At 39.9% G+C, this 11,657-nt stretch overlaps 1 protein-coding gene across 1 annotated transcript; it reads right to left on the bottom strand.

Moving 5' to 3' along the window:
* Positions 1-2,554: 2,554 nt before the first annotated feature.
* LOC132854795 (cilia- and flagella-associated protein 57-like) lies at positions 2,555-11,169 on the bottom strand. The gene is made up of 23 exons (XM_060883411.1): positions 11,120-11,169; positions 10,429-10,618; positions 9,588-9,883; positions 9,162-9,397; positions 8,877-9,039; positions 8,614-8,754; positions 8,356-8,495; positions 8,004-8,169; positions 7,783-7,893; positions 7,277-7,483; positions 6,825-6,998; positions 6,461-6,622; positions 6,181-6,336; positions 5,994-6,087; positions 5,593-5,762; positions 5,275-5,448; positions 5,017-5,184; positions 4,482-4,679; positions 4,270-4,377; positions 3,927-4,058; positions 3,683-3,823; positions 3,406-3,502; positions 2,555-3,063 (listed from the first exon to the last, which is right to left on the bottom strand). The coding sequence occupies exons 1-23, from the start codon at positions 11,138-11,140 to the stop codon at positions 2,909-2,911; spliced, it is 3,600 nt and encodes a 1,199-aa protein (XP_060739394.1). The 5' UTR covers positions 11,141-11,169; the 3' UTR covers positions 2,555-2,908.
* Between the last annotated feature and the right edge of the window lie 488 nt (positions 11,170-11,657).

Below are 11,657 nucleotides of genomic sequence, written 5' to 3'. Positions count from 1 at the left end.
AGAACGTTCCAGAAGAATCCGTACATATCTATTTTTTTGCTGCTTAGCAACTTGTAGATGTGTCACTCACGAATGTGTCGACTCCTGTATCGAGTAAAAATGCACCGCGCTAAATACCCATTTATGTACACTTTTGTCACAGTGTTAGTCAATAAACAGAAGTGCAGTAATGTAATGATGTTTTTGTAATTATATTACACATTTCGTCAGTCAAATTTGACCTATTCGCTTAGGAGCTAGTAGAGTCGGCTCGGAATCGAAATATGGTGTCGGGTAGACAGAGCATGTAGAAATGATTTCATCCAATTCAGCTTCAGCAATAAAAACAAAAGAGGGGTTTTGTCATTAATAAAGAACATTAAATAGCATTGTCTATCAAGTTGACACCAATTTCACACTTTTCTTGTTCCTTGCCAATGCAATGACACTAACAGATGATAATCTTGTTAATTAGAATCATTAAGATTTCAAAGATATTAGCTGGATATGTGATAATACTTTTTTATTTTATACAATTGAGTTGTATGATGTTTATTTTGTGTTTTCTGACTTATTTTTCTCCTAAACAGTGTATACACTGTGTAATAATAATGTAGACACTTGTGACACACCATGTCTTTATGGTTTACTGCTTTAAAATACAAGTGTGCTTATTGCAATAACTATTACACAGTTATTGTCCCATAAAAACCATACGAACATCATGAAACTTTTCACAGGCTGTGTAATTTCAATGGCTTAATTAAACATACATCGTTATTACTATGTGAACTATACAATCTGCCACCAGAAGAACTTTCAAAGAGCCATAAGTGAAAATGTCCTTCACAACAATTTATCTGCATGTTTCAGATCTACACTACTGAGAAAGTGGTATAAACCACTAAATAATTCAACTTTACCATTAGCCTAACATTATACACTGTATGTAAATGCTGATTGATTTAGCAGTCCTTAATTATTTTCCCTTGCAATGGTTTATTACTAGAACACCATTCATTATTTGCACAAGGGCCCATGGTGGTATTATTCTTCTGGTCTGGACAACAAACTAAAAAAAGTTGGAAATGAAACACAATAATGTTTCTCTGTAATGAAACACAATGTTTCTCTGCTCTGTAATGTGTTCAAATAATTTATTCAACATTGGTTCAATGTTCTCTGTTGATTTTATTTCGTTTTACATGCACCAGGAATTCATTTAGATTTTAAATGAGTAAATCAGTATCATTTTTATTTGTGATTATTTTTTTATTTTTACGTCTTCTGACGGCCAGGGCGGTGTCAAACACTTGGATATTCCTCATGCCGAGACTTCCCACAAAGTCTTTCCATTTCTTCTTTACCTTACACCTTAGTGTACATTCATTTCCCTTGTCCATCTGTCACTACTGAAACACAGTAATCTCTTTTGTTCGATGTCTTGTAGGGGCCAGCAGCCTGCTCTAGATCACCAGACAGGTGAGGGGAGTGTGTATCCCTCAATTCCCCTCACCCCTGAGCTATCAGATTTATCAGGCCCGGGCCATTAAATCAGGTGTTCACTTAACACGTCTCTATATTTATCTTATTTGGGTCTGCTGAGCCTTCTTACACCAAACTGGAATCTGTGCCAATACTAATTTAGGAGGACCAACTGGACTTGTCCACAGTCCTGACCTATATATATATATATATAGGTGGGTCATGGGTGGATGAGTTAGGCACAAGTCATTAATGATGCAAATATTACACATATTACTACATACTCTAAATATCAGAGGAAAATTTCTTTCGTTCTAGGAGAAATGAGATCGAGTCCCAAGAATCTTGTAAACAAGCTTATTTAGGCAACAGGCCGTGTTTTAGAGACACGGTGGAATCGCATGAATCCCGAAACAGTTGCTATTCTGTTTTTGCAAAATAAGATAAGGCCATTAACATAGTTGCCGTTTAGGCTAAATTGAAAGGCTGTAAATATAAAGTGTGTTCTGTAACCTATAAGGAACGAGTTATTGAGGGGAAAAAAAAAATTCTTAATTGTTACTTTATGTGTTGTTGGAAATTTGCAGTACAATATTCTGAGTTGAAAAGATTGGGCTAATAGCCGATATCCAGTCGTTGCTCAGGCTGAGTGAATTTCATTTGTGTTGGTGTTTGTGCGTTCGCCTGTTTGGGAAACGGTGACATTCCAACTAAAGTCTGAAAGGGAGTAAAGCCTGTGTTTATGCTATTAATAAAATGTAGCTTAATCCGGCTAAAGAACATCCTTGTTTCATTAATAAATAAAAATAAAATAAATAAATAAATGTTCATTTAAAAGCAGCATCCCTCCAGTGTATTATGTTATACACAGATCCATGTTATGTTAAACCATCCCTTGACCATATGATCATGATGAAAACTAAGAATTAATATAACTGTAATGTGACGATTGGTGCGGAGATCTTATTCAGAGAAAATCATGGTGCGGGTTGGTGGTGGGCGGATGATTTATTTGAAGCAGTGGATGACGTTTGAGCTGATTCGCGCATCTCTAATATATACACACACACACACACACACACACACACACATATATACATATATATACACATTATTTTATAAACTTTGTTTGATATATTTATGCTTCTTCTATATTATTACTATGCACCAACACACCAAGACAAATTCCTGTACATGTAGACCCTACAGTACCTGGCAATAAACTTGATTCTGATTCTGTTACATCCTTTTTTGTGGCCACAGCTGAGCCACGGTGCTCGACTGTGGACTTGATGGTGTCAAGGGACCTATTATGTCAAGATGGACCTATTAGGGACTCTGTGAATAGTTTCCTGGGAAAGAAGTTGCTTTCAGACCTCGGCTTGCGTGCGCCCCCACGCTACACTCGAGTATTAGACACCAGGCGGATCATCTGGTTTTTGGTTTAGGGTGAATCGGTGGTAATTTCACACTGCTCGTTGTCTTCTGCATTGGAAAGGTCTGTGCTTCTCCCTTCTATAGGAGGTTCTTCTTCAGTCTCTGGTCGCTGATGGCTGAACACTGGCCTTTCCTTTACCACAGAGATCGCATGGAATCCTGCTGCTCAAATAAAAAGAATGCTGTACATGACTGTAAAGGATTAACAATAAAAGTGTAGAATTAATTAGAATTACGCTGAATTAAAACCAGATACTGGCTGTTACAACATACGCGGAGGTGTATGCTCATGTGTTACATACTATACTCTATTATTTCTGAGTAGAGTATAGTAGAGTATATATAGAGTATATAATAGTTTTTCTGAGGTGTTTTATGTATGTTACAGTATGTATTTCAGCTCTACATGAATGATGACAGTGATTTCCCCCAAAACAACTTTCTACAACGATAAAAAAAAGTGTAAAATAAGATGTGCATGTGTCTCTTTTTTTTTTTACTTACTCTCATCGTATTTCATATTCTTCACTTCGATGCTCTTCAGCACATGCCGGTGCTTTAGTTGCTCGTCCTTAAGCTCCTGAATCACATAGCTAGTCTCCTACACACGTGCAAAAACGTAAAGTTTTACACATGTATCCATTTTATATGTTTTAGTCTGAGTCTAAGCTTAGTTTTGTTGAACTGGCAGATAATTTTGCATGTAGATTTTTCCATTTTTTATTTTTTATTTGTAGAATATCTGGCAACTTGCAGAATTATGATAAGAATTCCTTCTTACTATCACGATCTTGCAGTTCCTGGTTTTCTCAATCTTGATCTCCTTTGCTTGCCTTGCAGCCTGGGCGTCCAACATCTTGCTCAGCCTCTCAGTTTGCCTGGTTTGTTTTTGCACGACCTCAGGATCTAGTCCGATCTTCACCTGTTGCAGATATCACACTCAGTCAGGTATAAGCATACTAGGCTGTGTATTCTGTGTGTGTGTGTGTGTTTTATTGTATTGTGTTTATGTTTAGTATTCTCACCCAGCTCTTTTTTATATACTGCTTGTAAATCTTAGTGAAATTCTTCCGCAGTTTCTTGGGATCCTGGATAAAGCTAGAGCAGCTGTGGATGTCGCTCTTCATCCTGTTCAAGAGGAAATTTCCATCTATGACCTGTTGGAACAAAGACATTACAATCAATGGTACCACTGGTAAAACCGTAATGCTTATGAGGCGTATCATCAATAATACGAGTAATAACAACAACGTGCTAAATCCTGGCACTGGATTAACAGCAGAAACATCATTAGAAACAATCTAAGAACTTTAAGAAATTACTAAAATTATTAATCCTATGAACAAAGCATATTGAGTTGAAACCAACCGTCTGCCTGTGTGTCTTCAAGGCTTTGTTCTTTGATTCCAGTTGGCGCTTCAGTTCAGCAATGATGTCCTGGTTCTTCACCTTCTTTTGCTTAATCTGAAAAGAAATCTAAAAGAGCAACCGCCTCTGATCAGCTTGCCATACATAATAATAATAATAATAATAATAATAATAATAATAGTAGTAGTAGTACAACAGTTTGACCTCCTCACCTTTTTGAACGTCTCCTTATTCTCCTCCATTTCTTTTACGAGACGAATATATTCAGCCCTTTCTTGTTCGCTCCTCTGCTTACTTTCTTCTTCAGCAGTTCTGGCCTGGAAGATCACCCTGTCCAATTCCTCCTTCTTCTCTTCTAAGCTCTTCTCCAAGTTTTCAATGATTTTGTTGAGCTGTCCGATGGAGCTTTCCTGCAGGGACAGAACAGACGTCCGTATTAAACGGCTGATTTATTCAACATTTTAATTTCAGGAAAAAAAAAAAAAAAAAAAACACGTTACCAATGAATTACTGACAGCCACGGGTGCGAGCGAAAGCTGCATATCGTACGGAAAACTAATATTACTGTGTTCTAGCTTATACACTGGAGTACTCAGCACCAGGATACCGAGTTGTACAGAATTTATACCCCACACCCAATTACATACTATACTGCGACATAAACAGAGAATTATGCCACAAAACATGCTGTAAAGTGCAAAAAACTGAATGTTTGCTACAAAACGCAGTGTTAAGCACGAGCTTCACCTTGCCAGCAATGGTGTGGCTTTGCTCCTCTTTCTCCTTTGTCACATCCAGGATGTTTTCTGTCATAGCCTGTATTCGTCCGCTGAGGATCTGCATCTGCTCCTCCAGCTTAGAGATATTACAGCTCTGATCTTGTATCACCCTTTTCATAGACGAGCATGTCAAAATCTTAAAACAAACAAATACGTTATTTACGGTTTCCTGCAAGCGGTTGGTTTTAAAAGCTACACTGATTGAAATAAATCCCAAAACACGTACCTTTGACGCCATTTCTTTCTTATAATATTGGAGCCTCTGCCTGATCTCCTTCTCCACCTCCAGCTCTTGCTCGTAGTCGTAGTAGAGATCCATGATCTCACGTTCGGTAAGGCCCTTAAGCTCTCTCAGCTTCTCCTCAGAGTCCTTTACTTCATGCTCCAACATGGCCTGTAGCTGTAGAGTGGAGATGGATGAGGAGATTACATTACATAATATAACTACAGATAACAATAATGACCCCTGTGGTCTGGAGCGGAGTCGAGTCAAGAACTAATGTTTAAAACAGGAGCACGCACGCTAACAGTATGGCATTCTCACCTCCTGCAGCTTGGCTTCGTAGTCCTGTTTACTCTCCTTCATGGCACGAAGGTGACTCTTCTCAGCTTCCTCCATCTCCGTCTCAAACGTCTCCTGCACCAGCTGTAATTTCTGCTTCATGTCTTCATGCTTCTTGAACTTCGTTAGCAACATCTTGCAGAGGTTCTTATCTGGGAAAAAAATTAGCCATGAAGCTAATCCTTAGCCATTCGATAGGTCTAGAAAATTCAACAAAATCCCTCGCTTGCAGCTCATAAGACACACTGAGGCAAGCAGATTTGATCATAATTTAACAATAAATTGTTCTAATACAGCTGAGATTCCAAGTTGAACCTTAAAACCCAAACTCAAACAAACCATTGTGTATAGAGACAATACTGGTACATAGTGAGTGTATTTACTATGATCCTTCAGCTCTATGGCTAGTTGCTCCTTCAGCTTGATAAACAGATTCTCATAAGAGGCCGTCTGATCTTCCCTCTCGGCATTCAGAACCTACCGTGAGATACATACAACTCTTATTAAAATATTCATCGATATGTAATATACCTTTGTACTCGGTTTTCGCTTGAGATCTCAAGTCCTCACCCGGATTTGCTCTTTCAGAGCCTCTACCTGCTGGAGGCCATCCTGAATGCAGTTCTGAATCCTCTCATTGCAGTTAATGTCCTTCACTTTGATTTTGAACTTCTTCCCAAACTCCAGGAACTTAATCTGCAACTTCAGCTCACTTATCGTGTTGTCCTGGATGATGAAGAAAAATATCAGATCCTGGCCATCAGTGTAAAGTGTCACTGTAGGCCTGTGTCGCAGGCGTCGGACAAGGATCTGTTAATGATCGTATAGCTCATGGCATTGTCATATTTACCTTTTTCTTCAGAAATTCCTTCGTACAGAGGACCTCCTCAGTGTAGTCTACGTCAGTGACCATCTCAAGCGCCCGTCCATTCTCGTCAATGATCGACCATATGAAAAGGGAGCCGTCCTTTGAGGCGGTCAGCAGGTACTGATCACCGGGTGTGACAGCCATCTGCACACGCAATCGTTAGCTAAATGAATCTCTCGGTCAGATGGAAGCACACACAGCCAATGGAATGACAGGCTTGCTGCATTCTTTCTCACTTCTTTCATCATTAACTCTTACAACACACATCATTATCTACAGAATATATATATATATATATATATGTGTATTTGCAGCCTTTCATGACCCCCATAAAACATACACATACTTTGGTGATGGGACCAGAATGGGCCTGATGTTCTTTCCATTTCATCTCTATTTCAAAAGGGTAATCAAGGACCCTGACGGTACCAGCGGCGGTGCCGACGAAGACAGTTCTGCCCAAATGTGTCACGGAGATGGCTGTATAGGCCGCGCCATCTGAGGCCATTTCACACAGGACCTGAACGCAAACAAAAACACATGCGACCTCAAACTCAACTAAACTTTAGTTTTGTCCATACAGAGGAACAAAGGATCAAGTCTTCAGGATCTAGCAGGTGTACAAACCACAATAAGAGCATGTTTACAGCTGCTGTATGAATCGTTAAATACACAGAATCTCTGTGTAAATGCTGTGGACCAAGTCCTTGTTCGTTATGTTACACTGTTGAGCTGCTGTGATTTTATCCACCTTTCACAGAGTCAAAACAATCATACGGTGTTTTTTTTTGTACTTGCCCTTTCGTGACTGATCTCATGAATAAGGTTGTGGGCTACAGCGACGATGCTCGTGTTGTTAGGTGAGAACGTCACGTCTACGTAGCACTGATCCGTATCGTTGCGGCTTGTGTAGAGGCCGGTCAGAGCGTCCCAAACGTACACCATGCCGTCCGGCCCGCAAGACACCAGAAGAGTGTCGTCATCGTTCCACTTCACAGACTGCACCTGAAGGGTCAGAACAGAGTATCGGAGACACCAATATTAGTTAATGGTCTTCATTTTATTTCAAAGATTTAAAAAAATCCAGTTATTAATATTAGTGTTAAAAGTGTGTTTGATGTGTTCAGACTGAACATTTCTGAATGACCTGTTAATCCTTTCAGGTTAACTCAAGTTAACTGCATACAAAATATGTCAAAAATACATGCACATATAATCGTAATCCTGGATTCAACGAAATTCATCAACACACCCACGTTTCCTCCTTCACACAGACCCTGTGGTACTAAATGATTTTTACTCACCGGTTTACAGTGGCCTCTCAGCTGCAGTATTTCACGTGTTCTGACGTTGACGATGCACATAATTTTTCTATTGATGGAGGCGAACATGTTGCCGTCGTGGTTGAACACACACTGTGGACACGCACAATTTATTTAACTCGCTAATTCTGAACACGGTTTCTGGACAAACGAGACAGATTTCAAATCTTTAGAACGCTAAGGTCACGTGGGTGAGAACTCACCTCAGTGCAGTTATCTATGGGGTACGTCCGGACAGTACGCATGTTCACCTTCATTAGGTTCATGAGGCAGATTTCAGTGGAGAAACCCACCAGGATGGAAAGGCTGTTCGGGTGTATCGAGACGCAGAGCGGCTCTTCGTCGAACTCCTTAAACTGCACCAGATTCCTGTAGAGAAAAAAAACCCAGGACACGTCAGATAACTTTCTCAGTAAATAAACACTACAGACATTTTGGTAGCCGTGTCTGATGGTGATCGTTATGCCGAATCATTAATGTCCAGTACCTTACTCGTGTCAGTATTGAGGAGTATCAAACATTTTTATTATAAAACATATTATTTTTTCCTCCTACTTGGTGCTGTAGTTCCAGATGTGCACGGTGCAGTCCTTGGAGCAGGTAGCGATGAGCGGTTTCGTCGCACAGACAGACATACCTGTGATGCTCCCCGAGTGAAGACAGTGAGACAGGTATTTGAACTCGGCCTTCTTATTCTGAAGAAACACAGAAGCAGTAGTCAGTACAGTACGTTTCCAATTTAAAAGCTTTCTTTTTAATTACTGTATCCTCATCATACCGTTTGATATGATGTTACCGTTTCATATCTGTTACCTTGCTAATCTTAACTAATCGGAGTCTGATGTGATAGAGCTGGCCTTGGTCTGTGCTGACGGCCAGCGTCTCCTCTGATGGACTTATACACATCGTGGTGATCGCCTGAAGCGGCTGACTGCTGTGTGGGTGCACAGGAATCTGCAGAACAGAGGAACACAGCTCTTATACTAATCATCCTTAATGATAAACTTGCATATTTACCTAATTTGTAAGGTTTTTGCGTACAAACTTCTGCCGAATGTTAAACATGGATCACTCACTCTTATTGTCCCGTACTTCCTGTAGTTGTCCTGCTCGGTCTCTTCAAAGAGACAAACTAACCCCTGCCCAGCCGAACAGGCGAAGCCCTTTGAATAGCGCACAATGGCAGTGACATATGTCAGTGGGGACTGAGAGGGAGATGAGTCCAACTTATCTGTGTTACTGTCAGAGGGGGAGAGAATGCAGAACATTGCATTGAGAATGCAGAAAAATGATATTATACCTTATTGCACAAAGTAGGATGACACCAGCATTACAAAGACAAAACAGAGGACCTCTTATACCTCTCAAATGGTTTCTCCAGCCTGTTTAGGCATTTTGACTTCAACAATAGAAGTTCTCCTGCCTCCGTTCCTGCGACAATGGAGCCCCCAGACATCCACGTGTGGCACAGGACATCCTCGTTCTTCATCTTAAACGAGTGCTGATGTTTCAGGGAGTCCTCATTCAATTCGAAGATTTTAAAGACTCCCTTTCCGCTCACGCAGACCTGTTTGTCATCCTCAGGGTTAAAGCTGACCTGGGATATAGAAAAGTGAACACAGTATACACTCGTAAAGCACAGACATAAAAAACAGCAATTGAAGATTGAATAAATAAAAATGATTCATGGATAAACTGTAATCCAGATTTTTTTTTGTACAGAACCGTCTTTAGCATTGCAAAGTTCACTTGCCTTCGCTTACAATTGATGCATTTTGAATTTCTACCTGTCTGATAAGGCCTTTCTTTATGGCCCCCACTCTTGCTATGAGATCCTTTTCCTCCCACTGCCAATAGAAGAGGCTCCATGTGGGTCCTCTAGCTTGGCCTAGCAGGTACTTCGAATCAGCAGAAAACGCCATGCAGACAAATTCCTCCACGCCGTAGTCGCTGCCCATCAGAGTCTGTATCTTAGCGTACTTCTCGTCCTTTAGGTCAAAGACGGTGATGGTGTTGCTCTCTGACACTGCAAGGTAGCGCCGATCGGGACATAAAGCTAGGGCCTGTATGCTTCCATCTGCAACTGTGGAGTAACATATGAGTAAAAGGACCGAATGATTCAAATGAAAAGCTACTCAAACTACAAATGAACATCAAACGAACATACAGACGGAGATGACGTGACATACAGCTAAGTATGACCCATATTCAAAATTCGTTCTCTGCATTTAACCCATCCAAAGTGCACACACACAGCAGTGAACACACACCCGGAGCAGTGGGCAGCCATTTATGCTGCGGCGCCCGGGGAGGAGCAGTTGGGGGGGTTCGGTGCCTTGCTCAAGGGCACCTCAGTCGTGGTATTGCCGGCCCGAGACTCGAACCCACAACCTTAGGGTTAGGAGTCAAACTCTCTAACCATTAGGCCACGACTTCCTATGACTTGCCATGATCATAATCGTTACAGTACAATGTTTGTGTGTTCCTTGATTGAAATGCATTTTTGTTTTTGTACTTTATGGAAAAGAAACGTCTTTACGGTTCGTATTTTCCCGTCAACGTAACGATTAAATGCTGAAGTTGTTTTTAAAAAGGTCCTAGAGGAGGTGAAGCTCTCAGCAGGCTTACTGTGGATGAACTTGGTGTGTCTCCTGGGGACGTTGTAGCTCACACACCACTTTCCACTTGGGAAGATCACCGTCTCCTCGTCCTGATAGAGTAGGTTGTTCTTGACGTCTTTGCACACACCAAAACCGTGACAAGGCTTAATCTCTGGTGAAGATTCACTAAAAGTCGTCCTTTCAAATGAGAAATCAATCTGAAATGAGAAAAAACACACCATTAGTTAATTAAACATCAGTTAAAAAAAGATGTTACATTGATGAGGACATTTTATATGTGGGGGGTAAAAAAAACCCAACAGCACATAACCACAGTATGCTAAAAGGAATAATTTATATATTTAATCATTAATTAGCATGGTGCTAACTAACTAACTAGCTAACAGGCTAACGATGCATCACGTGACTGGTATGCACGTGCACTCGAGAAGGCTCCAGGTCTTTAATACAGGTATAAAATTGTAAAAAAAAATCGTAACAAATAACCGTAATAAAATATTTTAAAGTGTTATTAGTCCTCTGTTAATATGTTTCGGTACTCTGTGGTCGATGTGGTGTAGAAAGTTCGAGAAAGCAAATTTATTTATTTATTTATTCATTTATTTATTTATTTATTTAACACAAAAAAAGTACATTAAATAATATTATTCGATGTAGGAAATATAAAATAAAGATTGAATTCGGATGATTTGGCTTACATCAAAATCGGAAGACAACATTTTCGCGTTGTTCTGTGACGTGAGAACGTGGTTACCATAACAACCTGTAATCCAGTTCTTCAATCCGATTTTTTTTTTTCAATTTACTGAAGTGTCACTCACGGATGTGTCGACTCTTTTTGTCTCGAGCCGATAGAGTCGGCTCGAAATCGAAATGTCGATTCGGGTAGATAGAGAGTGAAGCGTTTATTTAATTTAACGCCGCATCAATCTGTATCTGCTAACAAAGTGGAATTAAACAACCTGTAATCGCGTTGTCTAAAAAAATCCTTTTCTTTAATCTGATTTTATTCAATTTACTGACGTGTCACTCACGGATGTATCGACTCTTTTTGTCTCTCGTGTGTTCAAATAAAAATTGCACCACACTAGGTTCTCGTTCAAATAAAATACAATTCAAATAAAAGTTTAATTCAGATGCAATATTTAAATAAAAATTCAAATAAAAACTGCATCACACTAAACAACGAATCAACATTTTGATTCCGAGTCGACTCAAAAAAGTGAGATTAAAGCA

The sequence above is a fragment of the Tachysurus vachellii genome, chromosome 12 (assembly GCF_030014155.1).
Source record: "Tachysurus vachellii isolate PV-2020 chromosome 12, HZAU_Pvac_v1, whole genome shotgun sequence".
In the NCBI taxonomy this organism is placed as follows: Eukaryota; Metazoa; Chordata; class Actinopteri; order Siluriformes; family Bagridae; genus Tachysurus; species Tachysurus vachellii.
Note: the sequence above shows the minus strand (reverse complement) of the source record. Positions and strands in the feature narration are given on the sequence as shown.

Excerpts from the sequence above, each read along its gene's own strand:
- LOC132854795 (XM_060883411.1), bottom strand. The coding sequence starts at position 11,140 with ATGTTGTCTTCCGATTTTGAT. Across the intron at positions 9,398-9,587 it reads AGAAAGGCCTTATCAGACAG|GTCAGCTTTAACCCTGAGGA; the intron begins GTAGAAATTCAA and ends TCTATATCCCAG. Across the intron at positions 5,763-5,993 it reads CATAGAGCTGAAGGATCATA|ATAAGAACCTCTGCAAGATG; the intron begins GTAAATACACTC and ends TTTTTTTCCCAG.